The sequence below is a fragment of the Panthera pardus genome, unplaced genomic scaffold (genome assembly GCF_024362965.1).
Source record: "Panthera pardus isolate Hobbes unplaced genomic scaffold, ASM2436296v1 HiC_scaffold_13, whole genome shotgun sequence".
Classification (NCBI taxonomy): domain Eukaryota; kingdom Metazoa; phylum Chordata; class Mammalia; order Carnivora; family Felidae; genus Panthera; species Panthera pardus.
The window spans coordinates 193,248,794-193,275,547 of NW_026526688.1; the positions used below are offsets into that span (position 1 = coordinate 193,248,794).

The 26,754-nt window shown below is 44.6% G+C and overlaps 1 protein-coding gene across 7 annotated transcripts in view; it reads right to left on the reverse strand.

Annotated features, from left to right (window-relative positions):
* Window positions 1-26,754, reverse strand: part of CC2D2A (coiled-coil and C2 domain containing 2A) — a 148,632-nt gene that overhangs the window by 39,036 nt on the left and 82,842 nt on the right. For all 7 annotated transcript variants that reach the window (XM_053901680.1, XM_053901679.1, XM_053901678.1 and 4 more), the window contains 7 exons: window positions 16,539-16,695; window positions 13,696-13,843; window positions 10,656-10,794; window positions 8,218-8,421; window positions 6,597-6,689; window positions 5,198-5,289; window positions 1,966-2,133 (listed from right to left, as the gene is read on the reverse strand). In XM_053901680.1, coding sequence (XP_053757655.1) covers window positions 1,966-2,133; window positions 5,198-5,289; window positions 6,597-6,689; window positions 8,218-8,421; window positions 10,656-10,794; window positions 13,696-13,843; window positions 16,539-16,695 — 1,001 coding nt within the window. The remainder of the gene's footprint in view (window positions 1-1,965; window positions 2,134-5,197; window positions 5,290-6,596; window positions 6,690-8,217; window positions 8,422-10,655; window positions 10,795-13,695; window positions 13,844-16,538; window positions 16,696-26,754) is intronic.

Below are 26,754 nucleotides of genomic sequence, written 5' to 3' on the forward strand. Positions count from 1 at the left end.
ATACAGTGGGATACACATTAGCCCATCAGGATGGGCGCGAGCCATCAGAGTACAGAGAGGGGGATGAAGAAGAAAAAGTCCTATTCAGTTGGATGCAAGGGTAGAGGGTCAAGATTCAGGTGGGCTTAATGCACGAGTTGATATCTGAGCTGTCTGGGTGAGCCTACACTGAAATGTAGAGCACAGAGGATCAACTAAGCTTCCTTGTAATTTGAATGAAATGGTTTAACACTTAAAAGGTATTCTGTAGAGGGGCGCCTGGGTGGCTCAGTCAGTTATGTGTCTGACTCTTGGTTCCGGCTCGGGTCACGATCTCACGGTTTCTGAGTTCAAGCCCCCGTGTCAGGCTCTGCGCTGCCCCTCCCCTGCCCTCTCTCTCTTTCTCTCAGATAAAGAAACTTAAGAAAATTAAAAAAAAAATTCTATAGAGACAAAGATAAGAGAAACACCTGTACGTTATTTTAAAAGACAGCTTTACTCTCCACGGTTGAGCCGTGACGTAATCAAGGTGAAGGGGTTGGGCTGTGGCTCCTCAGAGATTCAAGAGCTTGAATGTACACTTACTAGTGACCAAATGCTGGGAACAGTGGGTGACGTCAGATGTTCTGTGACGGGTGGAAGACTTAGTAAAACAATAGGGCAAAAGACTGGATGGGGGATCAATTTCACGGGAAGACCCTGGGGAGGAAAGAAAGTGCCACAGGCCAGAACGGAGTTCTTCTGTGGATCAGACTGAGCTCGATGACCCTGGACAAGCCACCCAGCCATTTGCCCTGTCTTAAAATGGAGACAGCAATCGTAGCGAGAAGCAAGTGACATAATACACACGAAAGAGGCTTAGCGTAATGTCTGGAACCCGACGAATGGGCGAGAAAGCGCAGCCTCCCTCCTTACACTGGCAGGTGCATCGGCAGATCCAAGTTTTAATTCTGGCTCCTTCTTACTTCACGAGACCAGTGCTCTAACCCCCCCGAGCTCTGGAGCCACTCTTTCTTTCTTTAATTCTTGCTCATCTCTGTTCTCTAAGGGGATAAGAAACTCAGGCTCACCTTACTCTGGTTGAGGGGTCGCCCTGTGCCCCAGTGTCGTGGAACACAGCAGGCATCCCTCATTTCTCAGAGCAGATTAAGGGGAAGTCACATTTTTATGCTCAGAGGGTGTATGTTCAGAACCTAGGACATAACACCTTTCGGGTATCTGCCCTGCTCACACCCGCTTCTCTGAGAACTGTTCCCCACCTTCAGGCCTGGGCCTGGGGACCCTGCCTCTCTGGTTATATAGGTGATTAGACCATGGGTCAACACCTGACCCAAGTTAGAACCCTCAGCTTCTCTCCTGAGAAGCTGATGCTTGTGGACGGTGCCCTGGCTGAATGGATGGCTTCCCTCACAGGGAGAAGAATAAAGCAAACCCACAGAAGGAAGTGAGCAACAGAGACCACGGGCCTCAGAAGAGCCACCCCAATCTTTACGGTCCACTGTGTAGTTCAGCTGTGCCTCTTTTTAAAAAAAAATTTTTTTTTAATGTTTTTTATTTATTTTTGTGACAGAGGGAGACAGAGTATGAGCAGGGGAGGGGTAGAGAGAGGGGGAGACACAGAATCGGAAGCAGGCTCCAGGCTCTGAGCTGTCAGCACAGAACCCGATGCAGGGTTGAACCCAAGAACCTTGAGATCATGACCTGAGCTGAAGTCGGACGCTTAACAGACTGAGCCACCCAGGCGCCCCCAGCTGTGCCTCTTAACCTTGAGTTCTTTGAGACACAATAAATCCCCTCTTGAGCCTAAATTGACTGAGTTGGTCTATGATTTGCAACCGACAGGTCTTTGGCTTCCGGAAGACCTCCCCCCATCCCTGGACAGAACAGCGACTGCGTTAAAGGTGGGAGCGGACGTGCTATAGAGAAGTGAACCACTCGGCGGGGCCCCTGTCCTCTCCATCCCAGGGCTGCCTGGACGGCTCTCACCTTGCTGTCGCCTTCCTCACAGGAATGTCATAAGCCCGGATAATGTTCACCAGCACCTTTATGTCTCCGTCGGACAGGTTCTGGGCCGTCACCTTCTTCCGGCCTTTTCTCCTTGGCCTCAGTGGTCGCTTTTGTTCTGCCAGCTTGAAAAGGCTTAGCCCCAAAATGCTAATGATTACAGAACAGGATTAGGACTCTAAGGAAAAGAAAGATCTGGAAAGTTGTGAGACAGCTTCCCAAACTCTCCCCCTAGGTCCCTCAAAGGCCCCTGAAAAACTCTTTTGTCTGTTTAAGGAGGGTGGAAATCGCCAAGGAATTCTCCCGAGACTGGGGAGAGCCTCTGGGGTGGATCACTAAGACGGATTTCAGCTGCTACCGATCAGAGGAAGAAAAGTGTGCTCGGGCCCCTCCGCCTCGTGCTCTGCCTTGCTCATCCCGGGTCCCTCCCCCTCAACTGTGCAGGTGCTCTCCTGCTCTCCTTGCCCCAGGGGCCCAGCCACACGGCAGGAAGGGGTGCTCCCTCTCCTGAGCCCCAGGGCACTTCCCGGGGGGACTCCTGGGTCTGCTCTTTGACCTTGGGCAAATTTGCTCACCTCTTTACGTCTCTGTTTCGTCATCTGTAAAATGGGGATAATCATACCTCCCTTCTGGGGTTGCAGAGAGGATAAAGTGAGGGGGTGTATGCAGAGCACCCCTGCCCTGGTCTAGCACTTGCTGGATGCCCTAAAATGGTGGCTGCTGGGAAGATGACCGTGACACGATGGCAGTGGAAGGGGAAGGGCAGGAGGAGCCCCCTCATCCCTTCCCTCTCACTGAGGCAGAATCCCGCAAACACTTCCGGGAGGACACAAGCACTGTCGGGGAATCGTGGTGGGAGAAAGGGCCACGAAGCAGGTAATTCTATGCTGGCCCGGAGCCTGAACAGAAGCACAGAGGTGACTTTGTATCCACAAGCTGACATTACCGTGCCCAGCGCCAGGGGACAAGGCCAGCTGCACAGAGCCGGCTCTCGCTTCTCTGCCTCCCCTGCTTGACCAGCGGCCTCTTTCCAAGGGGCACATGCCAGCCTTGGAGTTGGGTGGGAGGATGGCTCCCGAGGGGCTCCTGTTTGTTCCCAGGGTCTTCTGTCTCACAGAGCAACTGCTGTTTACCAGCACCTTCTATGATCAAGCAGAGTGCGAGGTGCCATACGCAGAATATTTCTAATCCTGACAAGTAGAACCTTTACCCCAGTTCTCATATGAAGTAACCAGAGGCTTCTGGGAGGTGACAGGTGACCGGTGTCTGGGAGGTGACAGGATTTGCTGAAGGCTCCCAGGGGGAGAGCTGGGGTTCCAACTCTGGTCACTCTGACTTAAACAGCCAGCTTCTTCCTCTTTTAAAAATACTTACATATATTTATCTCTAACTCACTTAAAACAAGAGCAGACCCATCACATGTTAACATAATGTAAAGGTATGAAAAATAGCTATCTTTCCCCCACCAAAAAAAAAAAAAAAAGAGAGAGAGAGAGTGTGAGGACAGTGATACTGTAAAACTTTTTCTGTGTGTGACTTGTTATCTACATTTTAGTGTTGTTAATTTATTTTTACTGAGATATAGTTGACATAGAACGAACGACTAAATTTCAGGCATAAATACATTTAGATACTGGGATATGACTGCCACCGTGGTGTTAGCTAACACCTCTAGAACGTCACATAATTATCATTTCTTTTTTTGTGGGGAGAACAATTAAGATCTAGACACTTAGTAACTTTGAAGTTTATGATACAGTACTGACTATATTCACCTGCTGTGCCTGAGATCTCCGGAGCTTTTTTATCTACCAGCTGCAAGTCTGTAAGCCTCCAGCAACATCTCCCCGATTCTCCCAACCCCTAGCCACTGGTAACCACCGTTCTACTCTGTGTTTAGGAGTTTGGCTTCTTTAGATTCCACATAGAAGTGAGATCATACAGTATTTGTCTTTCTCTGTCTGATTTATCTCACTTAGCATAATGCCCTCAAGGTTCATGTTCTTGCCACTGAAACCTGTCTTATTAATCACTCTGCCAGGACACCCACCTAACCCAAACTTGGGGACCTCAGAGGGACACCTTTGCCAGGGGGTCCTAACGTGGCACATCCTTTCCCTTTGTTGAAACTTCTCCCCTTTTCTCAGGACACTTGGCTGCCCTCCCAGGAGTCAGCATGGGAACATCTTGGCGACTGGGACCATTAAATATAGAAACATCTTAGTTTAACACTAAGAACAAACCAAAATTAAAAGAAGAAAGAACATACCCCGAGCCTTCAGAACTTAATGCAGAAAGTAAAGCAGAAAAAGAAAAAAGAAAGAAATGAAATGGAAAAACAGCAAGAAATATCATCATCTATTCTAAAGTGTAAGTTTCATGACTGAAAAAATACAGTGACTGGACTCTGGGCCTGGAACGAAGAGGGAGGGTTTGCGTGAATTTGTGTGGGTACAGCCCTTCCTTCTGTACATGGACGGAGGCCAAGTCCAAGAAAGGGACTGCCATGCATAGACATTTTTTGTCTCCTTCCCAGCTTGGTGGTGGAGACGAAGCACATGATAGGAAATCACCTTTTTAGGAGACCAAGAGATTTAATCACAGAAAGGGTCAGGAAGTTAGTGGGGTACACAAGACCACCAGTATAGAAAGTTATTTTTCATCTTTTATGCTTCCACTTTGAGTTGAGAACATGTAAGGATTATTCTAATAGGGAAATCAATCAAGCAAATGCAGTCAATCCCCAACTTCTATGTAAATCTCCATTTTCCCTGTTGCCCCTGTCCCCTCACCAAACACACAGCAGCTCTCTGCCTCCCCCCAGCCCCTGACCTGGGGCCGCAGTGCTCGTTCCCGGCCACCCCCTCTGTCTAGTGTGGGGGAGTGAAGGGCAGTGTGACGAGGGGAGGTGGAGGGCAGGAGCGTGGGCGGCAGGGCAATGCCGTCAGACGTGGTCTGATGGCAGCAAGGAACTGGCAAAGGCTGTGAAGTGGACTTGGGAGGTGAGATGGTGTCTACTGGGCATATGATGGAGAGCATCTCATGCGACGTAACAAAACCCCCCCAACTAAGGTAACCATTAGGCATCGATCACGTTTTACTGGTTCCCAAGCGCATACCATGCAAGGATAAGAATTCTCTATTTACGTGAAAATTTTCATATAATACAATAAAAATAATTTTTATAAGAAACAAAAGATTTGTTTGCTTTTACCTGATATTGGGAACTTCTTCTTCTACTATCAAATCCGAAAGAAGAAAATGGTGTTTTGCAATTAGGAAACGATTGATCACTGATTCTCTAACCTGAGGACAAACGTGTATTTTATTTAAAATGTTCCTGTCACATAGACTTCACAGGTCACTCCCTAAACCCCTTTGAGTGTTCACCCGATGTCACCTCAGTTGTCCCAGCACACTTGCACTTTCCTCCCCAGCGCTGATCTCTTCCCCTATAAATCACCCCGCTTTGCTTGTTAGTGTAAGCTCCCTAAGGCACAGGGGTTTCTGTTTTGTTCACTGCTCTGTTCTTGGGACCTGGGAAATTTCCTGGTGGATGACAGTGGAAGTTTTCAGAATGAATGAATAATTGCAAAAAATAGGACCGATCTTGAAGCACACACATTTCAGATTCTGGAGTTCTTCCTCTATTCAGATTGATTTACTTTTTTTTTTTTTTTTTTTAATTTGTTTTTAGAGAAAGAGTGCAAGCAGGGGGAGGGGCAGCCGAGGGGAGAGAGAGAGTGAGAGTGAGGGAGACAGAGAGGGAGAATCCCAAGCAGGCTCCACACTCAGCACGGAGCCAGACGTGGGGCTTGATTCCACGGCCTTGGGATGGTGACCTGAGCTGAAACCAGGAGTCGGATGCTTAACTGACTGAGCCACTCAGGCACCCTTAGACTGGTTTACTTTCTAATTATTCTTTATTTTTTTTTAAGTTTATTTATTTTGAAAGAGAGAGAGAGTGCAAACGGGGCAGAGAGAGGGGGAGAGAATCCCAAGCAGGCTCTGTGCTGTCAGCGCAGAGCCCAAAGCAGGGCTCGAACCCACGAACCATGAGATCATGACCCGAACCGAAATCAAGAGTCATACGCTCAACCAAGCCACCCAGACGCCCCTCTAATTATTCTTCAAATAGAGGGCCTCTGAAATGTCATAAGTTGTTTTTTATAAGGAGCTGCAGGGTAGATCAACTGGATGGGAAAAACATAGTGTAGTGGCTGTAGCATTTCCTACAAGTTACATTTACTAAACGAAGGAAGGGCAAACGGGTATTTCAAGTTTTTAGTGCATTAGGGCAGTTAGTACGTGGCTCATAAAACTTTGTCATTACAAAGGTGATATGATGCAAACATTCAAATATGAGAAAAATCACGACTTAGAAATTGTGTCCCCTGTACTCATACTCCACGTAAGATAACCACTGATAATAAGCTGAGATACATCCTAGTGTTTCACATGTTCAAATTAATTTCTTATCTGTAATTACGAACAAATAAGTGACAGTTAAGTATCCCATAGATAACTCGGAAGAATAAAGACCACTCTCCCCCCAGTCTTAGGGTGCTGGCTATGTTCCCCCGGTGGGGACTCTGTAAAATGATTTTCCTTACCTGTTGGAGGTACTTGGCTACCATGGCCCTATGGGGATCTATGTGGTCCTTGGTTTCAATTACATTTCTGTCTCGTAACCGTTTCTCATAGTCCTAAGATGAAAAAGGAATAATTTTATGATTTTAAAGTACTAGTACCCCTCCCCCCCATGCCCTTCTTGAGACGACAGAATTTATGTGGTTCAAGTAATAAACTATGGTTCTAAATGTGTCTTCCACCTTCCTCTTCACAATTGGTTTCAAAATTGATCTTTGACGCAGTATGCCGGTTTTGGAATCAGTTGGTTGAACTGCCTTAGAAGTAGAAGATAATTCTGTAGAGCAATTTCAACTCAGGATGTTCATGTAGGAAGACACAGAGATACAGAGATAACAGAGAGACTCCTGATCTCAGCTCACCCAAGCAACTTAGCCGAAGCGTCTGCTTACATTTTTTCTTTTCTATTTTAAGTAGAGCAATGGCAAAAATAGTAAGTAGCCTCTGGCTGCAGCTGATTTGGGTTGCCTCCCTGGAGGAGAGTGGTGGGTGGGTTAGCTCTGTCTTAGGCTGCCGTGCTTTGCTCTGTCAATAAAATTTCCGGGGGGCCAGGGAGCTGCCATGTTCTGCTTTAGTCCCCTGGCCACAGCTCAATATCCAGGGTCGCTCCTAACCCGGCCTGGGCAACTCAAGCCAGCTGTTCCCAAGATTTTTAAGCTTGGGACAAGAGGACACCTCTCTCTCTGCTGGCTGAAGCCACTAGACGTGAGCTTGGATGATGCTGGTGACCATGCAGCCAAGTAGAGAATCTGCCCACAACGAGGACCAAGGGAAGCCCAGGCAGGACAGAACTGCGTCCTGGTGAGTGTTCAGGTTCTGGATCGGGTGTCCCCGAGGCACACGTGAACTCCTGCCATTCACGCCCCCTTAGATATTTAACCCATTTTGGCATTTCATCATCCAATAAACTTTCTCGGTGCCCAAGGTAGCTTCATTTGGCTTTTTATCACTTACCATCACGAGTCCCAACTAATACAAAGAAGAACCAAGTCATCAAAAATATTCTCCAATAGTTTCTATAGTTTCTGCATAAAAAATCATACTGGGTTCCATTTCTAATGACTCCCCATTTACCTCAGCAAACACTAACTTGCCCGTCAGGCTTTCACTGGCCTTTCACCTGTAGTTCCTCAAAGGCTCCCCACCTGCCAGGGACCCCTCCACAGCCAAGCCTGTGCCCAGCCCCGCCTCCGTGCCACCCTGCCCACCTGAGACCCCAGGGGCTCCCCCCCCCCCCACAGTGTTTACCAGGCTTCCTAAATATTTAATGGATTAAAATGGCATTGAATTACTGACAGTTTGTTATAACGTGGCAGGATAATTTCCCATATTAACACGTAAGATACTTTTCAGACTTACGATTCTAATGTCTCTTAGTTTATATGTCATTATATTGGGCAAAGAGACTACTTAAACATTAAGTGTAAAAAAAAAATAATGGAAAAGTTATGTGAAGCGTTCGAAACGAGAAACCAACATCGCTACAGAGAACACGACAGCAAGAAGATACACTCATCATAGTACAAGCCAAATGGCACAGACATATTTAATTACTGTATTAACTCCTCCATGGCAATTTCTTACCTGGAATACCTTTTCCATAATTTCCCGGTCATATGCTGGAATTTGCTTGTAATTTCGGAATTCTGGCACCTCTTGGCTTCTAAGACAAAGAAGCCGGAATCGTTTGGATCTATTTAACTCCTCATCTGAAACAAAGTTAAATTCTTGCTGCAGCTGTTCCAGTCGAAAGAAATCAGGGACGTAGGATTCACCGCTAGTAGCAACCTATGGAAAACAGAAGAGGCACAGCTTTGGACGGCAGGCAGATTGCATCTCAAGAAACCCAGCACCGGGCTCTCGGTTTGGGAATGGAAGCTTAGGAGTCTTAGACGGGGAGACTTGAAACATCCTGCATTTAAGGACAACATATGTTGAAATCTAATAGTAACGAGGCAGGTGCCATTATATTCATGTCCTGGCTATAAAAAGTACCGCAACTCATTTTTCCAAAAAAAAAAAAAAAAAAATCATAAAGTTCATTTTTTTGGGTACGCATGCTCCCCCCATAGGTGTTATGTAAATATACAGAGTGAAAAATGGGAGAGTTATATCAGTATATTACTAGATGCCTGCAGGAAATAAGGTTGCGTATATACACAGTGTTACCATAAAATCTAATATGTGAATTTAATATATGTTATATGTAACTTAATATAACTTTAAAGACATATTTAACAAAATGTGATTTTTCAAATATACGTAGGCACACATGTAGATAAAGGCCCCAGAATTGGCTGGTCAGTTCAAATCAGTTGGCTGATCACCGGCTCCACGGTCATGCTGTCTCCAAACAGCACCTCGTGGCCCTGGTCACCGAGTAAAGACAGATCTGGGCGCCAGTCCCCGCTGCCCCGTACACCAGCTAGGAAAGGATGGTCTCAGGGTACCGCTGGGAGGCTGAGCGGGTGAGGCTACACTCTCCCGGGCGTCTGCTTGCCCCTCTGCTGGGTGCTCTGCCAGTGGGAACCTCCTCCTCGCAGAAGGAAATCCAGGGAGCAGAGATTCGCCAGGGCTTTGCAGTGGGCGAGGTGATCCTGCTGTGAAAATCCATAAAAAGAGGTCCTGGGGCACCTGGGTGGCTCAGTTGGTCGAGCATCGGACTGTGGCTGATGCCAGATCATCAGGTCATGATCTTGCGGTTTCTGAGTTCGAGCCCCACATTGGGCTCACTGCTGTCAGTGTGGAGCCTGGAGCCTGCTTCAGGTCCTTTGTCCCCCCTCTCCCCTCTCTCTCTGCCCCTCCCTGGCTTGCACTCTCTCTCAAATATAAACAAATATTGAAAAAAAAAAATTGAAACAAGAAAGAGACAGGTCTGGAAGGCCATCCCTGTGTTTTGTCCTTCTACACGAAGACAAATAGTTAAAAAGAAAAAAAAAACGAAGGTGACATTTATACTATATTGTTGCTGATTTAAAATGGTAATTGAAGCGTGATTTGAAACCTCTTTATGGAACAGACTACGCTCTAGGTAATGTGGTCTATTCTTCCTAATACTTCTCTTAGTCACACTAAGAAGTATCATTGAGTTGGAAGGAAAACTTATAAAGGCGAACGTCAGAATAAACCCAAGCTTGCTTTGCGACTTACCTTGGAAAGTCTAGGACAGAAATGAAAATGACAGAAATGAAAATGTTATCCTGGTTACAGTTACCCTGCTAATGAACTCCCACTAGTGAACATGATTACAGAACGCGTTGCTGTGGTCACTTTCCGGATCATCTACTTGTTTATTATATTTTTGTGGGAATTATGACCTTGGGAGCAAAAACAATTGTATCTGCTACCAAGGAGAATCATTTATTGACTAATGTTCCATTTTATTTATAAACTCACTGAAGAAAGAATTTCGAATGTTATGATAGATGCAAGCAATTTATCTCATACATACTTAAATCTAAACAATAATCTAATTAATCATCAAATGGGAAAATAAACGAACAAAACCACCGTTTCTTAAAAGGCCTCACCAGGTGTGATGAACGGGCACGTGCTCTGAAATGGTCTTGGATCCGCGTCCTTACCGGCCATGTGACCTCGAGCAGGTGACTCCGAGCACCCGTACTCAGGTTCCTTTCCAGGGGAGGGGCCAAACAAGGCCTTTCGTTAGGGTTTTACAGAGGTTAGAGGTAAGAGGAACAGCAACACCGTAACAACAGCTAATATTTGCTGCACACCGATTGTGTGTCCCGCTAACTGTTGAGATGAGGCGTTGCACGTCGTCATGGCCACACTGTGAGGTGTCACAGTGCTTAGAAGCATGAGTGCTCGCCCTGATCACACAGCCAGGCAGGGGCAAAGCCGGCCTTGAAACCTGTCATTCAACCCGGCACTCGTGTTCTTAAACACTATCGCACTGGAGAACACAGTGCGAAAGAAAACGCGTGTAAAGGGTCGAGCTGTGTCTATTATTGGCACAGCAAGTGGAGAGATGCAGTGTGTGCACGATGGTGCCACGTTACCGAGATTAGCTGCATCAAAGGGGCATTGTTGGGGTCATTCGGGTCGAGCTTGGACTCTGCTGCCCACTTGGCCAACTTTTTCAAGTCTGTCAGTCCCGATGTGCCGATGGACGAGATGGCATCTGCTCTCTTCAAAGCACTGGAAAAGAAGTTAATGCCGTGAGATGGGCTTTTTCACAGAGCACTTTGCCTCAGGCCTGCAAAATCCCAGGGACGGCACTGCCTAAGGAGGCTGTTATGTCTAAGGGAGAAAATCTGATCACAAGGAAGGAGTTTTGCCGTTTTTCTTTGCTCGATGACTGCTATTAAATACGTTTTGGGGGGTGCCTGGGTGGCTCGGTCGGTTAAGCGTCTGACTCTTGATTTTGGCTCAGGTCACGATCTCATGACTCAAGAGTTGAAGCCCCACATCGGGCTCTGTGCTGACAGTGTGGAGCCTGCTTGGGATTCTCTCTCTCTTCCCCTCCCCGTGCTCACTCTGTCTCTGTCTCAAAAAAATAAATAAATAAATAAACATTAAAAAATACACGTTTCAGGGACCATAGAGAAGAGTGAATGGTAGAAGAAAATACTTGCACACCACACATCTGATAAGGGATTAATGTCTCAAGTATATATGGAACTCATAACTCAATAGCAATAACACAAAGAATCTAATTAAAACACGGGCAGAGGACCACAAATAGACGTTTCTCCAAAGAGGACATCCGGATGGCCAATAGACACGTGAAAAGATGCTCAACCGCACTTGTCATCAGGGAAATGCAAATCAAAACCACAGTGAGATATCACCTCGCACCTGTCAGAATGGCTAAAATAAAGAACACAAGAAAGAGTAAGTGTTGGCGAGGCTGTGGAGAAAAGGGAACCCCCGTGCACTGTTGGTGGGAATGTAAATTGGTGCGAACACTGGAGAACAGTCCGGAGGCTCCGCCAGAAATTAAAAGCGGAAGTGCCATGTGATTCAGCAATTCCGCTTGTGAGCATACACCTGAAGGACACAAAATCGCTGTCCTAAAGGGGTGTCTGCGCCCCCATGATTATTACAACATGATTCATGAGAGCCAAGGCGTGAAAACAACTGAAGTGCCCCTCAGTGGGTGAGTGGATAAAGAAAACGTGGGATGTCACTCACCATAAAAAAAGGAGGAATCCGGCCATTTGCAACAACATGGACGGAGCTCGAGGGCGTTGCGCTGGGTGAGATAAGTCACACAGAGCGAGGCAAATAAGGTGCGATCTCACTTATATCTGGAATCGAAACCAAAACCCAAAACCAAAACAAAACTTGTGGAAACAGAGAACGGGTCGGTGGCGGCCAGAGGTGGGGCGGGAGAGGCGGTGGCCAAAGGCGGTCAAGAAGTCCAAAGTTCTCGTTATACGATAAAGACGGTCCAGAGATCTAACGCACAGTTGACAGTGCTTCACCGCACATTTACAAACTGCTGAGAGAGCAGATCTTAAAAGTTCTCACGGCAAGGAAAGCACAACTTGCAGCTACGTGTGGTGATGGATGTAAGGTAGACTTACTGTGATTATTTCACAATATATCCACTTATCAAATCATTACATGGTACACCTTAAACTCATGCCACGTGTCAGTTATATCTCAATAAAACCAAAAAAAGAAAAAGAAGTATCCCTACAACCCTGCCCGGGGCGTAGAAGTGTCCCGCGTCCCTGGATCGGGGCCAGTGAGAAGGAGCCTGCGCATTCGGTTCAGGGTGGCCTGAGAGCCTCACTTCCCACTCACCTGGGGACCCCTCGTAGCCGAGGCCAAAATACAAGAGGAAAAAACGGACGCACAACGGATTGGGACGCGACTGAATTCCCGGGAGGCCAGCGCTCTCAGCACCTTTGCGTCAGGGCTTTGTTAATGGAGCTGTGTCTCTTGCCGCTCACATTGTGTTCTACCTCCTCTCCTGAAGAGTGGGAGCTTTCGTCCCGGGTGTGAAACTCAGTGGAATGAGGACAGAATGCCGAGGCTCGAGGCCTCCTCTGGACGTGACCGCCCATCTCCTGACTGAGGAGGTGCTGACCAGATGTTCCTTGTTCTCGTCACGGGGACATCGGAATCGGGACGGAGAAGGCAGAAAGGGAGCGGAGCCTGGCCCGCTCTGTTTCCCCTCATGTCGAAAATGACAGTCTGTGACTTACAAACTGTCTTCTTGATGATCAGGATAAGTCCTTTTATTTATTATTATTATTATTTTTAAGTGCTTGTTATTTTTGAGAGCGGGAGCACAGCAGGTGAGGGGCAGAGAGAGAGGGGGTCAGAAGATCTGAAAGTGGGCTCCACACTGAGAGCAGAGAGCCCGATGCAGGGCTTGAACTCACAAACCTCGAGATCATGACCTGAGTCCAAGTCTCATACTCGACCAACTGAGCCACCCAGGTGCCCCAAGTCCTTGTATTTTATGGTGGAGGCAACGGAGGCCCAGAATGGTTAAAGATGAACTCAAGACCCATCTGTTGGGGCAGGACAGAAGCCAGACTCGAACCCAGGCCACCTGGCCCCCATAGTCCAGGCTGCCTGGACAGGGACCAACCATAAGGAGGTGGGGCCTGCCTAGGGGTAAGTAGGTGAGGTACAGAATGCCTAAGGATCTAGCAATCAAGGGAAAGAACTGACAATAGGGACCTTTATATAACCAGAAGGTTCTATAACAATCATCATTCACACTGAGGACCACCTATACGCAATCATAGGCTCTGCATTTCCCCCCGTCTATAAAATGAAGAAAAAGTATTCTTCAAGAATACTTGAAGAATGAAGAATGAAGAAAAGAATACTTCACAGAGTTACCGGAGAGATTAAACAAGGCAAAATGCTTTTTGCTGTTTCTGGCACTGCTAAACATCTAATATTTATTAGGCTATTAATATTTTAATCTTTACCTCAAGTACCTTAAAAAATCATGAAATTACTAGCAAATGAGAAAAAAGGGAAAGAATGTGATATTGCAAGCTTCCCGCCCGCCCCCCCGGATATCATTAATGCAAAGACATTACTCATCAATTTATTATAGACACACATCACCTTCTAAATCCAATGTTCTGCTGTGACAGTGGAGGAATCAAAGGGATCCCATTTTCTCCAATGGCCCATGCCACGCTGTTGGACACTTTCCCCGAGGTCATGAGAATCAGTTGGTTGCTACCATCAGCTTCAAATGAGAAGGGCATTCCTAGGGAGACACCAGATTACACAGACGCTGTTTAGAAAAAGGGAGCGAACCCAGTCTTGGTGAGAAAGCAGACAGTAGGCGAACGGAACAGAGAGGATAGGGCTGGCAAGACAGAACACATAATTCACAGCAGCGGCACTGAAATTCTTCAGGCAATGAGGTGCAGAATAGGCCTCTTGGTTCCCTCTCTGACAGCAGGGTGTAGAGGTGACAATGAATGAGGCACTTTGGAGTGGGACCATTGGGTGCATATTCTGGTTCTGCCGCTTAACAGCTGTGAGACCACAAACAGATGACCTAACTTCTCAGAGCCTTAGTTTCTTTATACGTAAAATAGGGATAATGATAATACCTCCTAAAAAAGATTCCTGTGAAGACACCCATTTATTCACTCATCCAGTGGATACTAATTTGAGCTTCTGCTTGGCTCCAGGGACTATTCTAGGCGCGGCAGATGGCAGTAAAGACACAAAACTGATGAGAATCCCTGTTCTCAAGGAGTTGCTATTCCAGCAGGGGAGACAGGCAGTAAATAAGAGAAATGGGAGGAATGTATGGTTTGTTAGAGAGTGAGAAGTGTGAAGAGAAACCATAAATTAGGGAGTGTATACAGACAATGTGTATTTGGGGGTGGGTGGGAAAGGGCTGAACTTTTAGATGGGGTGGTAGGGAGGGCCTCCACAAGAGGGGACTTTTGAGTAAACGCCAGAAGAAAGTAAGGAAGTGAGACGATTTCTTGGGAAAGAGCATTTGTGGCAGGAGGAACAAGGCAAGTGCCCTAGGGAGGGAGTGCACCCGAATAAGGAGCCTTGTGTTACGTGGGGTCTTACATGCAGATCACTTAGTGCTTGGACCACTCAACAAACGTTAGCTATTCCTAAGCTACTGCGGCAACAGTAAGCCTCACTTACCGATTTGGCTTCTACCCATTGGAAATTAATGATAAAAAGCCTCGGGGCAGTTTGTTTAATCAAATAAAAGAAGAAAAGATTTTCAAGCACTAAAAATAGTGACTTAGGGGTGCCTGGGTGGCTCAGTCAGTTGAGCGTCCAACTTTGGCTCAGGTCATGATCTCACAGTTCGTGGGTTTGAACCCCACATCAGGCTCTGTGCTGACAGCTCAGAGCCTGGAGCCTGCTTCAGATTCTCTCTCTCTCTCTCTCTCTCTCTCTCTGCCCCTCCTTCACTTGTGCTCCTTCTCTTTCTCTCTCTCTTTCTCAACAATAAATAAATAAACATTAAAAAAAATAGTGCCTTCATGTCCTGGACTTACAGTTAATATTATTAGCCCAAAAATCATACCACTATTACACTGTAATAGCACCTTTGTGTTTTTTTCAGAGATCTTTCCTCTATATTGAACATCCACTTTAATCTTCAAAATAACCCCAAAAGACATTAAAGGGGGTATCCTTAGATTCATTTTATGAATGAAGAAGATATTTAAAGAGATTACATCATTACTAGGGTCACAGAGCTTATCAGTGTGAGAATGGGAACTAAAGCCTAGGTCCCAGACTTTTATTTTATTTAAAAATTTTTTTTAATGTTTATTTATTCTTGAGAGTGAGACAGAAAGACAGAGCGCAGAGAGAGAGGGAGACACAGAATCCGCAGCAGTCTGCAGGCTCTGAGCTGTCAGCACAGAGCCTGACGCTGGACTTGAACTCACGAACTGTGAGTTTGTGACCTGAGCCGAAGTCAGACGCTTAATCAGCTGAGCCACCCAGACACCCCTAGGTCTCCAGACTCTTAGGTTGATGATTGGATTTGAGCCCCAAAGAATTCTTGCAGATAAATTTCCAAATATGTGCTCACAATAAAAAATCACGAGACACACGAAGAAACAAGCCACCATGAATAAGAAGCAACAGGATCAGACCAATAAGCAGATAGGTACTGAAATGATCAGCTACAGAACGTTAAAAAAATATTTGTGATATGTTCTTAAAAATAAATGAAGTAGTGAAGGAATAAAACAATGAAATGGTTGAGAGTCTGAGGAAAGGACAAACATTATCAGAACTGACCAGACAGATTGGAAAAGAACAAAATAGAATTTCTGGAGGTGAACAATCCAATAATTAAAATGAAAAACTCAGTGATGAGTTTCAATGATTAGACACAGTCAAAGAGTGAATTCATGACTTGGAAGACAGATTTAAAGAAGTGTCACAGAATACAGCAGTGAAAGAAAAGGATAAGCAAATACATTATAGAGGTTAAGAAACATGGTAGACAGAGTGAGAAGGTCCATTGTATATGTAATTACAATTATAGGGGATAATAGAGAGAATATTAACTAATAATCTCCCTATTATAATATTTAAGTTTTTAAAACCTTTTCAGCCTTATAAATGATCCCCGGATATATATCTTATATACACAAAACTTTGTCCTCATTTCAAATTATTTTCTAAGAAAAGATTCCTAGAAGAAGAAACTAAGGTATCAAAGGCATTTTAAAGGTCCTGATTCACATTGTCGAACTACTTTATACTTGCATAGTTTTATGAATTTATTGGCCACCAATGGTATAAAAAATGACTGCAAAAAATTGTATATCATCATTTTAATTTGAATTTCTGAAAGCAGTTTTATAATTACCTGGTTGTTTGAAAATGAAAAAAAAAAAAGTTATGTTCAAATCTGACAGTAAAACCGTGAGCCACTGAGGATAATGAGCTTTCCGTACCACTTCCAACACCCTCGTGGTCCAGGGTCACATGCTGGTTACTGCTAAACTCCACTTCTTCAATGGGAGCCCTTCCAGTGACAATGGTCGTTTCAGGAATAGGCAGAAACACTTCTGCCAGCAAAGTGGTGCCACTGTGTCCAACTGTTTCGTATACCTGAAATCGAGGAAGAGAAACAGACAAATAAAAATAGGAAGAGTGTGCTCACTCCCAGAGTTTAGTCCATTTATCTATGTTAATCACTGTTCTAGCCCAGAACACCCATTTCCGAGTGGAAAAGCTGAGTTGTGTTATGGTTCCCATGGAGACTAAATTGCACCGTATTTGTGGCCAAGTTGTTGACACCCTGTCCTCTTGTCTGGCCTACTTTCCAGACAAGAAAGTAGAGAGAGAGAGGGGTAGAGAGAGGGGTTAATCAAAGTAGCAGTCTACCACAATTGTTTCCATTTCAAACTGATACTCAGGTTATCTGGGGGAATGGGCTCCTTCCTTTTCCTGGCTTATGTTATTTCAGAAAATGATGCCATCGGGTGGATTGGGTGAGATAAAGCGGACATGCCACCAGATGATTTATTATTTACACCAACTTCAAGGTCAACAGGAGAAGTATCATACCTAGATGTACTCTAGAGTATCAGGTTCAAATCTACTATTCAGTACATCTTTCAGATTCTTCCCTTCAAGAGCTCATTTTATTTGTTAGCTGCTGAAACCGTACCAGCTCCTTCTCAGACCTTCTCCCAAGCAGGAGCAAACTAGACCAACGGTGGCTCTAGTCACTGTGGCGTGTCTTATTGTAATGCCGTCACTATGAGACGAAGAATCCAATGTCAAGGCAACCATTGATTATGAATGTACAATGCAGCTTCAAGAGGAGCCTTTGTGCCACTGGATCAAATTTCTCTTGTATCCTTGGGTCATTTCTCTTTTGTGGAAGAAGATGACAAGATACCCACAGTTCTGCTGGCTTCTTTCCTGTTTTATTCTTTCCTTCCAAGAGGTCCCTGTGGCTGGTACACGTTTCTCTAAAATGCCGACTCCACTCCTTTCACTTTTACTAATTAGATCTTCATATTTTTCTACTCGTGCAATAGAGTCCCGCTATTGCAATAGACTTGTGCAATAGACTTCCCACTTACCGATGGAATGCACAAAGGTGACACTACGGACCCTCTGGACCCCCTCCACTCACCCCCTCCCCTTACAAGGCGTATGATACGAATTCCTTTCGAGGATGAAGATGAGGATGATTTTGTGCCAGGCCGTCATCCTGGCCCTATCTCCCTGGTATCTACCAGCTTGCATTTGCCACATGGCTGACTAAGCTTGGAGGGTCTACTGGGGCAAAGACAAAGACAAACACTACATAAGAACTGAACTCAGGACCCCAGACTTAATACCACTGTGAGCTATTCTTTTTTTTTTTTTTTCATTAAAATAAAAAAAATGTTTATTTACTTTTGAGAGAGGGAGAGAGAGAGGAGAAAGCAAGGGAGGGGCAGAGAGAGAGAGAGAGGGAGGCAGAAGATCTGAAGCTGGCTCTGTGCTAACAACAGACAGCCTGATTCAGGGCTTGAACTCACACACCGTGAGATCATGACCTGAGCCAAAGTTGGAAGCTTAACCATCTGAGCCACCCAGGCGTCCCTGCTGTGAGCTCTTCTAGCAGGCTGGGTGCCCTAAGAGACCTGTGATAGTCAGAACTTACCTGTGTGGAGTGGCCAAGTTCACCTAATTCAGGGCAAGCAGGAAGCCCATGAGTAAGCCACATTCGCCAAATTCATCTTTATTAGTAAAAAGATGATGTTTTGGTCTCTTTTAAAAATATCTTTTATAGGGGCGCCTGGGTGGGTCAGTCGCTTGGGTGTCTGACTTCAGCTCAGGTCATGATTTCGCATGTGAGCCCTGCATCGGGCTCTGTGCTGATAGCTCAGAGCCTGGAGCCTGCTTTGGGTCCTGTGTCTCCCTCTCTCTCTCCCCCTCCCCTGATCACATTCTGTCTGTCTCTCTCAAAAATAAATAAACATAAAAAAATAAAAAAAAATCTTTTATGGAAAATGTCAAACATAAAACCCAGAGGAATAATATACCATGAACCGAAACCATCACCTGGCTTCAAATACCATTAGCTTATGACTGACTAATCTGGTTTCATCTATACTCTCATGCCTTCCGTCTCCACCAATATTTGGAACCCAGACATCATTTCATCTGTAAATATTTCAATATGTGTCTCTAAAAGATAATGATATTAAAAAGCATAGTTATAATACTATTATCACAATAGTTTCTTTGTAATGTCAAATATCAGTAAGTTTCAAATTTCCTTCAGAGTTTCCAAAAATTACTGTAAAACTTCGTTTGAATCAGGATCAAAATATATTCTATACAGTGCAACTGAGTGATAAGTCCCTCAAGCCTCTATTAACTTATAGATGACCCTTCTCCCTTTTTATATGTTTCAAAAAACCACTTTTTCTCTGTATTTTTATTGGTTTAGAGGTCTAATGGGAAAAGGGGTGCCATTTATTGCTTGTCTCAACCTTGCATAAGAGCCTGTGGATTTGTAATCTTACAGAGCTCAAAGACCCTCGAACAGATTGTTTTTTCTTGCACAGGAGACCTTGGTTGACCTATTAAATTATGGACTCACTAGAATAAAGTTTCAGCTTGAGAAAATGTTAGGTTTTCTTTCCTTTTAGAAACTTTTTGTTCTTTGCCAAAACTTTGAGACATCTGTTTGTACGAAGCCCGGTATGGACTTTGGACCTGGTATTTTCTTCAATCTTTAGCACATTCCTATGAAGGACGGTTTGTGGTGAAGATTAAGCAAGCCAACAGACCCAACAATTCTGGATGATGGATTTGAAGCTCCAAGAGGGGAAACTCCCCTAGCCACTCATGTAGGAATTCAAAAAGCTGGAATTTGAATCCACAACTGTTTCACTGCAAAACTCATACCTTGTTTTGCTATATCTTCCTTATGGGCCAGGGACAGTCAGAAAGGTGATCAAATAATTAAGAATTCTTTTACAGCCAAAACGATGAACCAGAAAATATATTAAAGTTTATATTATATATATTAATATATATATTATTATATTAATATATTATTATATATTATAATATTATATGACATATAATATTATATTATTATAATTGTATATATTTATATATATTTATTATATATTATAATTATATATAATATGTTATATATATTAAAGTTTAGACAAATTGGTGAGAAACAATGATTGAAAGAGTATTTAAAATCTGAATGAGGGGATGCCTGGGTGGCTTAGTCGGGTGAGCATCCGGCTTTGGCTCAGGTCATGATCTCGTGGTCTGTGGGTTCGAGCCCCGCGTTGGGCTCTGTGCTGACAGCTCAGAGACTGGGCCTGCTTTGGTGTTCTCCCTGTCTCTCATACCCTTCCCCACTTGTACTTTGTTTTTTTCTCTCTCTCTCTCTCTCAAAAATGAATATTAAAAAAAAATCTTAAATCTGAATGAAAAAAATCAAACACAAAATGAAGTATCATAAAAACAATGTCTATAATCAGAGCTTAAAGCATCACCTCAGCGTGTGCAACTGTGATCACAAGACTGAACTATTCCTGTCTCAGAATTTTTGGTTGCTCGGAACTCTCAAGAGGTTGGCTGTCTCTGCAAGAAAGGTATGCCCCGCTCACTTCAGTGCGGGTGCTTTAACTCTCTGTAAGTTGCCCATGTGTACTGGGCACCAAGTGAGACATGTGGGGAGTGGCCACCGGCCCACTGATACCCACTTATGTGCCGCCGCCCTACCCTGTGTTTTGCCTACAGAAACACTTATCCACTCTATCGAAATTCCTTGTTTAGGCATTATATGTCTTACTGGATGTGGAGATTCCTGAGGATAGGGGTCTTGTCTTGCCTGATTTCTCTTGGAATGTCCAGTACCTTCCATTTGGGAGTTAATGTATTTAGAAGGGAGCATGCTAACTCTAAATAGAAGTAAGGCATTATTATTATTATTATTTTAACATTTCATTTATTTATTTATTTTTTTTTTTTTAATTTTTTTTCAACGTTTTTTATTTATTTTTGGGACAGAGAGAGACAGAGCATGAACGGGGGAGGGGCAGAGAGAGAGGGAGACACAGAATCGGAAACAGGCTCCAGGCTCCGAGCCATCAGCCCAGAGCCTGACGCGGGGCTCGAACTCACGGGCCGCGAGATCGTGACCTGGCTGAAGTCGGACGCTCAACCGACTGCGCCACCCAGGCGCCCCGACATTTCATTTATTTTTGAGAGACAGAGAGAGACAGAGCATGAGTGGGAGAGGGGCAGAGAGAGGGAGACACAGAATCCAAAGCAGGCTACAGGCTCTGAGCTGTCAGCACAGAGCCTGATCCAGGGCCCAAACTCATGAACCATGAGATCATGACCAAGCTAAAGTCGGACGCTTAACCGACTGAGCCATCCAGGCGCCCTTATTATTATTATTGTTATTGTTATTATTATTATTAAGTAAACTCTCTGCCCAATGTGGGGTTCAAACTCAGGACCTCGAGATCAAGAGTTGCATGCTTCCCTGATGGAGCCAGCCAGGAGCCCCCAGAAACAAAGCACGACATGATAAATCCATGGAATGAAATGGTTTTCTTCTCTGAACAGCTGGTAGACCTGGGTGTAGTATGGCTCTCAGATTTTCTCAGTCTTAATTTACTCCACACCTGACTGTCACTCCTCTCGCAGCCTGCAGAGGGCAGTGTGGTGGACAGGACAGGGTAGCGTTGTGTTCCGACAGATCTGGGTCTGAATCCTGACATTGACAGTAGCTTCCTGACCTTGAGCATGGCCTTCCCCGCTTTTTGCTTTCATTGTAAAACAAAGATGTTATTTAAGGCTCCCTAGAAAGGCGGTGCTGAAGTTTAGCTGACACGGATGAAAAGTGTCTTCCCTACTTATGAGCTCAATGAGTATTTATTCTTCCTCTGGGCATACGATTGACAATGAGCACCTGCATTTTTATAGTACTTCATGGTTTACAAAGCTCTTTCAGAAACATAATTACACTTCGCAAGCATCTTGTTAAATCTCGCTGGTCAACTGATTTTAGTAAAGTTTATGACATAAGAATTTCTTACTTAAACTTAAACTGGTAAGATCTGTCTCTTCAAGATACTTTAACGTTTTTCAAAGGAGACAATCAGTTGCTGGGGATTTATAGGAATTTTATGGCATATTCCATATTTGTAATGAAATCATCTATATCCCCAAAGGCAAGGAGGTGAAAAGTGAAATACATTAAGGCTAAAATGTTTTTAAAAAATCAGGAGTTAACGAAGTCCTGATATTACTCCAAGTTGAGGGAGTAGAAAGGATACCAGTAGTCAGAAAATACCATTTATGACAGTAAAACGCTTCAGAAAGTGACAGGACAGCAGTATTTAGTTTAATATTTGATTCAACCTGTGTCTCTGACCTTGCGACTCTCTTACTTTCCACTTCTTCAGAATTCCAAATGCTCCAACACTCAGTGCAGTTAAGTAAGTGTGTGATTTGCTGGCACAGCTGAGGGAAAGTTTCTATATTATGTGGCTCCAATGGCTTTACAAAAACATCCCTGTAAGACTTTCATAATTCATCAAATAGTTTATTATGGAAGGACCACAAGAGTTGTTTTGGTTTTTATCCCTTGTGGGTGTGCCCTGTGCTGGCCACCCTGTTTCGTAATGACCCATAAAACATGCAGTTATTGTAGAAAGGGCATTTCTGTGGATGACAGCAGAAGCGTCCTTATTCCCGGTCTCTGGAAACACTTTCCTGTTTAATGTCAGGACAGGAAGTAAATGGGGACTCTTGGTGTTGAGTCTGTAGGACAGAGACAATTATGAACTCTAGGGGAAATAGAGGCTTTGCTACCCGGGACTACCGTTTCAGAATGTAATTATCAACTTTTTAAAAAAATTTGTTTATTTTGAGAGAGAGCGCTCACATGCATGCACACAAAAGAGGGAGGGGCAGGGAGGGAGGGAGACAGAGAATTCCAACTAGACTCTGCACCGTCAGAGTGGAGCCTGATGTGGGGCTCGAACTCATGAACCGTGAGATCATGACTTGAGCCAAAATCAACAGGCACTTAACCGACTGAGCCACCCAGGTGCCCCTGAACGTTTTTGTTTTTTTTTTTAATTTTTTTAAATGTTTTATTTATTTATTTTTTTAATTTTTTTTTTTAACGTTTATTTATTTTTGAGACAGAGAGAGACAGAGCATGAACGGGAGAGGGTCAGAGAGAGGGAGACACAGAATCTGAAACAGGCTCCAGGCTCTAAGCCGTCAGCACAGAGACCGACGCGGGGCTCGAACTCACGGACTGCGAGATCATGACCCGAGCCGAAGTCGGCTGCTCAACCGACTGAGCCACCCAGGCGCCCCTAATGTTTTATTTATTTTTGAGAGAGAGACAGAGCACGAGCGGGGGAGGAGCAGAGAGAGAGGGAGACACAGAATCTGAAACAGGCTCCAGGCTCTGAGCTGTTAGCACAGAGCCCGATGCAGGGCTCGAACTCACAAACCGTGAGATCATGACCTGAGCTGAAGCTGGACGCTCAACTGACTGAGCCACCCAGGGCACCCCCCCCCCTTTTTTTTAAATAAGGAAAAATGGATTCCATCTGACCAAGCCAAAAAAACACCCACAATCTTTCCACACTTTTCACCCTGCTCTTTCCAGATGGCATCAGTTATACTTAATGCTCGGGTGCAATGTTATTTCCAAAAATCAGAAAATGGGCACCCTGGGTTTGTGTTTGTAAGCAGCTTTCTGTATAATTAAGTTTAATTTTGTTTTTTCCTACGTCAGGGTGCCAACCTCGGCATTGCTGACAATTCCTCACTGTGGTGAGCTGTCCCGTACAGTGTGGGATGTTCCCCAGAATCCCTGGCCTCCTCCCGTTAGAGGTGCCACCAGCTCCCCACCTGGTAGAATTAAAATGTCTCCAGACACGGCCACGTGTCCCTGGGGTGCCAAAGTCACCTCTGTTTGACAAACACTGCTATGAGCAAAATGAGTGCTTGTGTGTGTGTGTGTGTCTGAAAGTGGAATGTTATGGAAAACATGACAGGAAATATAATTGACTTACATTCAAGTGTTCAAAAATTTTTCTGTTGTGTAATGCAGGGCAGCAATGAATTCAGAATAGCGATTACATCCACGGCTACCAACTCGAGATTATGTTTTTTAAAAAATGTATTATTGGGGGTGGCTCAGTTGGTTACGTGTCCAACTCTTGATTTCCGCTCAGGTCATGATCCCAGGGTTGTCAGATCGAGCCCCGCTAATGTGCTGTCCGCCCAGAGCCTGCTTGGGATTCTCTCTCTCTCCTTCACTCTCTGCCCCTCCCCCATTCACACATGCTCTCTCTCTCTCTCTCTTAAAATTTTTTTTTTTAATGTTTATTTATTTTTGAGAGAGACAGAGACAGAATGCGAGTGGGTTAGGGGCAGAGAGAGTAGGAGACACAGAATCCGAAGCAGGCTCCAGGCTCTGAGCTGTCAGCACAGAGCCCGACGTGGGGCTCGAAATCATGGGCTGTGAGATCATGACCTGATCTGAAGTCGGACACTCAACCGACTGAGCCACCCAGGCGCCCCTCTCTCTCGCTTAAGATAAATAAACTTTAAAAAATGTATTACTGAACTTAGTTAACATACAATGCTATATTAGCTGCAGGTGGGTATATAACCTAGTGATCTGACAATTCTTTTTTTTAAATTAATTAAAAAAAAAACTTACATCCAAGTTAGTTAGCATGTAGTGCAACAATGTTTTCAGGAGTAGATTCCTTAATGCCCCTTACCCATATACCCATATAGCCCAGCCCCCCTCCCACAACCCCTTCAGTAACTCTCTGTTCTCCATATTTAAGAGTCTCTTCTGTTTTGTCCCCCTCCCTGTTTTTATATTTTTGCTTCCCTTCCCTTATGTTCATCTGTTTTGTCTCTTAAAGTCCTCATATGAGTGAAGTCATATGATTTTTGTCTTTCTCTGACTGATTAGTTTCACTTAGCATAATACCCTCCAGTTCCATCCACGTAGTTGCAAATGGCAAGATTTCATTCTTTTTGATTGGCAAGGAATACTCCATTGTATATATATATATATATATATATATATATATATATATATATATATACACATACCATATCTTTATCCGTTCATCCATCGATGGACATTTGGGCTCTTTCCATACTTTGGCTATTGTTGATAGTGCTGCTATAAACATGGGGGTGCATGTGTCCCTTCGAAACAGCACACCTGTATCCCTGTGGATAAATGCCTAGTAGTGCAATTGCTGGGTCATAGGGTAGTTCTATTTTTAGTTTTTTGAGGAACCTCCACACTGTTTTCCAGAGTGGCTGCACCAGTTTGCATTCCCAGTGATCTGACAAATCTATACGTTACATAATGCTCACCATGGTAGCAGGAGTCACCATCTGCCATCACACAATGCTACAATATTATTGACTATGTTGTATTTTTCATTCCCATGACTTATTTATTTTATAAATAAGGTTTGTACATTTTTTAAAGTATTTTTCCTTGCAATTCTTTTTCTTAAATTTATTTATTATTTATTTTTGAGAGAGAGAGAGAGAAAGAGTGTATGAGTGAGGAGGGGGCAGAGAGAGGGAGGGAGAGAGATTATCCCAAGCAGGCACTACGCTGTCAGCATAGAGCCTGATGCAGGGCCTGAACTCACGAAACCGTGAGATCATGACCTGAGCTGAAGTCAGATGCTTAACCAATTGAGCCACCCAGGCGCCCCTGGAGGTTTATACATGTTAATGCCCTCCGCCTATTTCTTCTATCTCCTCATTCTTCTCCCTTCTGGAAACCACCATTTTGTTCTCTGTATGTAAGGGTTTGTTTCTGTTCTCTCTGTTTTGTTTTGTTCATATGTTTGTCCAACTTGGGATGATGTATGCAATTATTATTACTTCTATTTGGAATACTGTTTGCTTTAACTCAACAATCTGGGGAAGATTTACCTGCTAATGGTATTTAGAATTGTACAGAGAAGATGAACCTTAGAAATGTAGGGACATTCATATAGATAAAAAAACCCCAACATTCCATTTGTATTGCATGATTTTAAATCATGATTCTCTGCTTTTAAAACAGAACAGAACAAAGCAGAACAGCTTCCCATCTTGCATTTGGTAGTGCTGGATCTGGTACAAGTGGCTGCCTTTCAAGCTTGGCTGCTTGTGATGTTCACGTGTGTTAGTCACCTCATGGTCGATGTCCCCATTTCCCTCAGGGTCGCATCAAACCCTTCCTAGTCTTGTGCCCACAGACTCCCTTCCTTCGCTGAAAAGGTTGGGGGCATCTGACGTGGGCCCCTTCACAGCTCTGCCCCCCACCCACCTCCCCTGTGTCATCATGCCCGCCCCAAAAGAACTTCCTGTCAAGTCTTGACCCAGATTCAGGTCTGGTCCCTCTCCCCACCACTTTCTTTTTTATTTTCAAAGTCACCAGTCTTTTCCGCACTGGTTGCTTTTCTCACGACTAACAAACATGCTGAAACCGACTACACCCTAAAGTAAACCACCATCCCTCTCCAATCCCTGATTCGTTTCCCTCCTCCCCTTCTCTGCCAAGCCTCTGGGAGGGAAGCCCTCTTTTGGTAACTTCATTTTTTTTCTCCTCCTGCCCCACTGGACCTTAGTCACCAGCTCCTCTTGCCATTTCCCCACTGCAGTCTAATCGCCGTGCCAGGGACCAGGGACTCCTGTTTTCCGCCAAGCCTCGTGCAATGTCTCTGCAACAAGACGCTTGGTGGATGGAACGTACAAGCTGCTGGTGCGTGCGGCCTGCTGAGGTCGACATGAGAGCGGGTCTGGGCGCTGGGCCCGGGCCCTGCCGCTTTCTGGCTGCGTGACCTTAGGGCAGGTATACTTAAGTTCTCCGCATTTCGGGATGGTGGGGACAATGATACAGCTCCTGTGCGACTGTCGTGAGGAATGAGTCTAGACACAGAAGGTGCCTGGCATATTGTAATTGCTCAGTAACCATTATACTAGATATTACTAAATATCCACACAACTCAATACGCAGTGATGCCTGAGGCTGTTTTCTGAGACTTCTCCCCCCGGAAGTGGCTCTCAGAGCGCGGAGATAGGTCAGATTTGAGACTTGGCTCTTTGTTACCATTATCCCCAATTAAA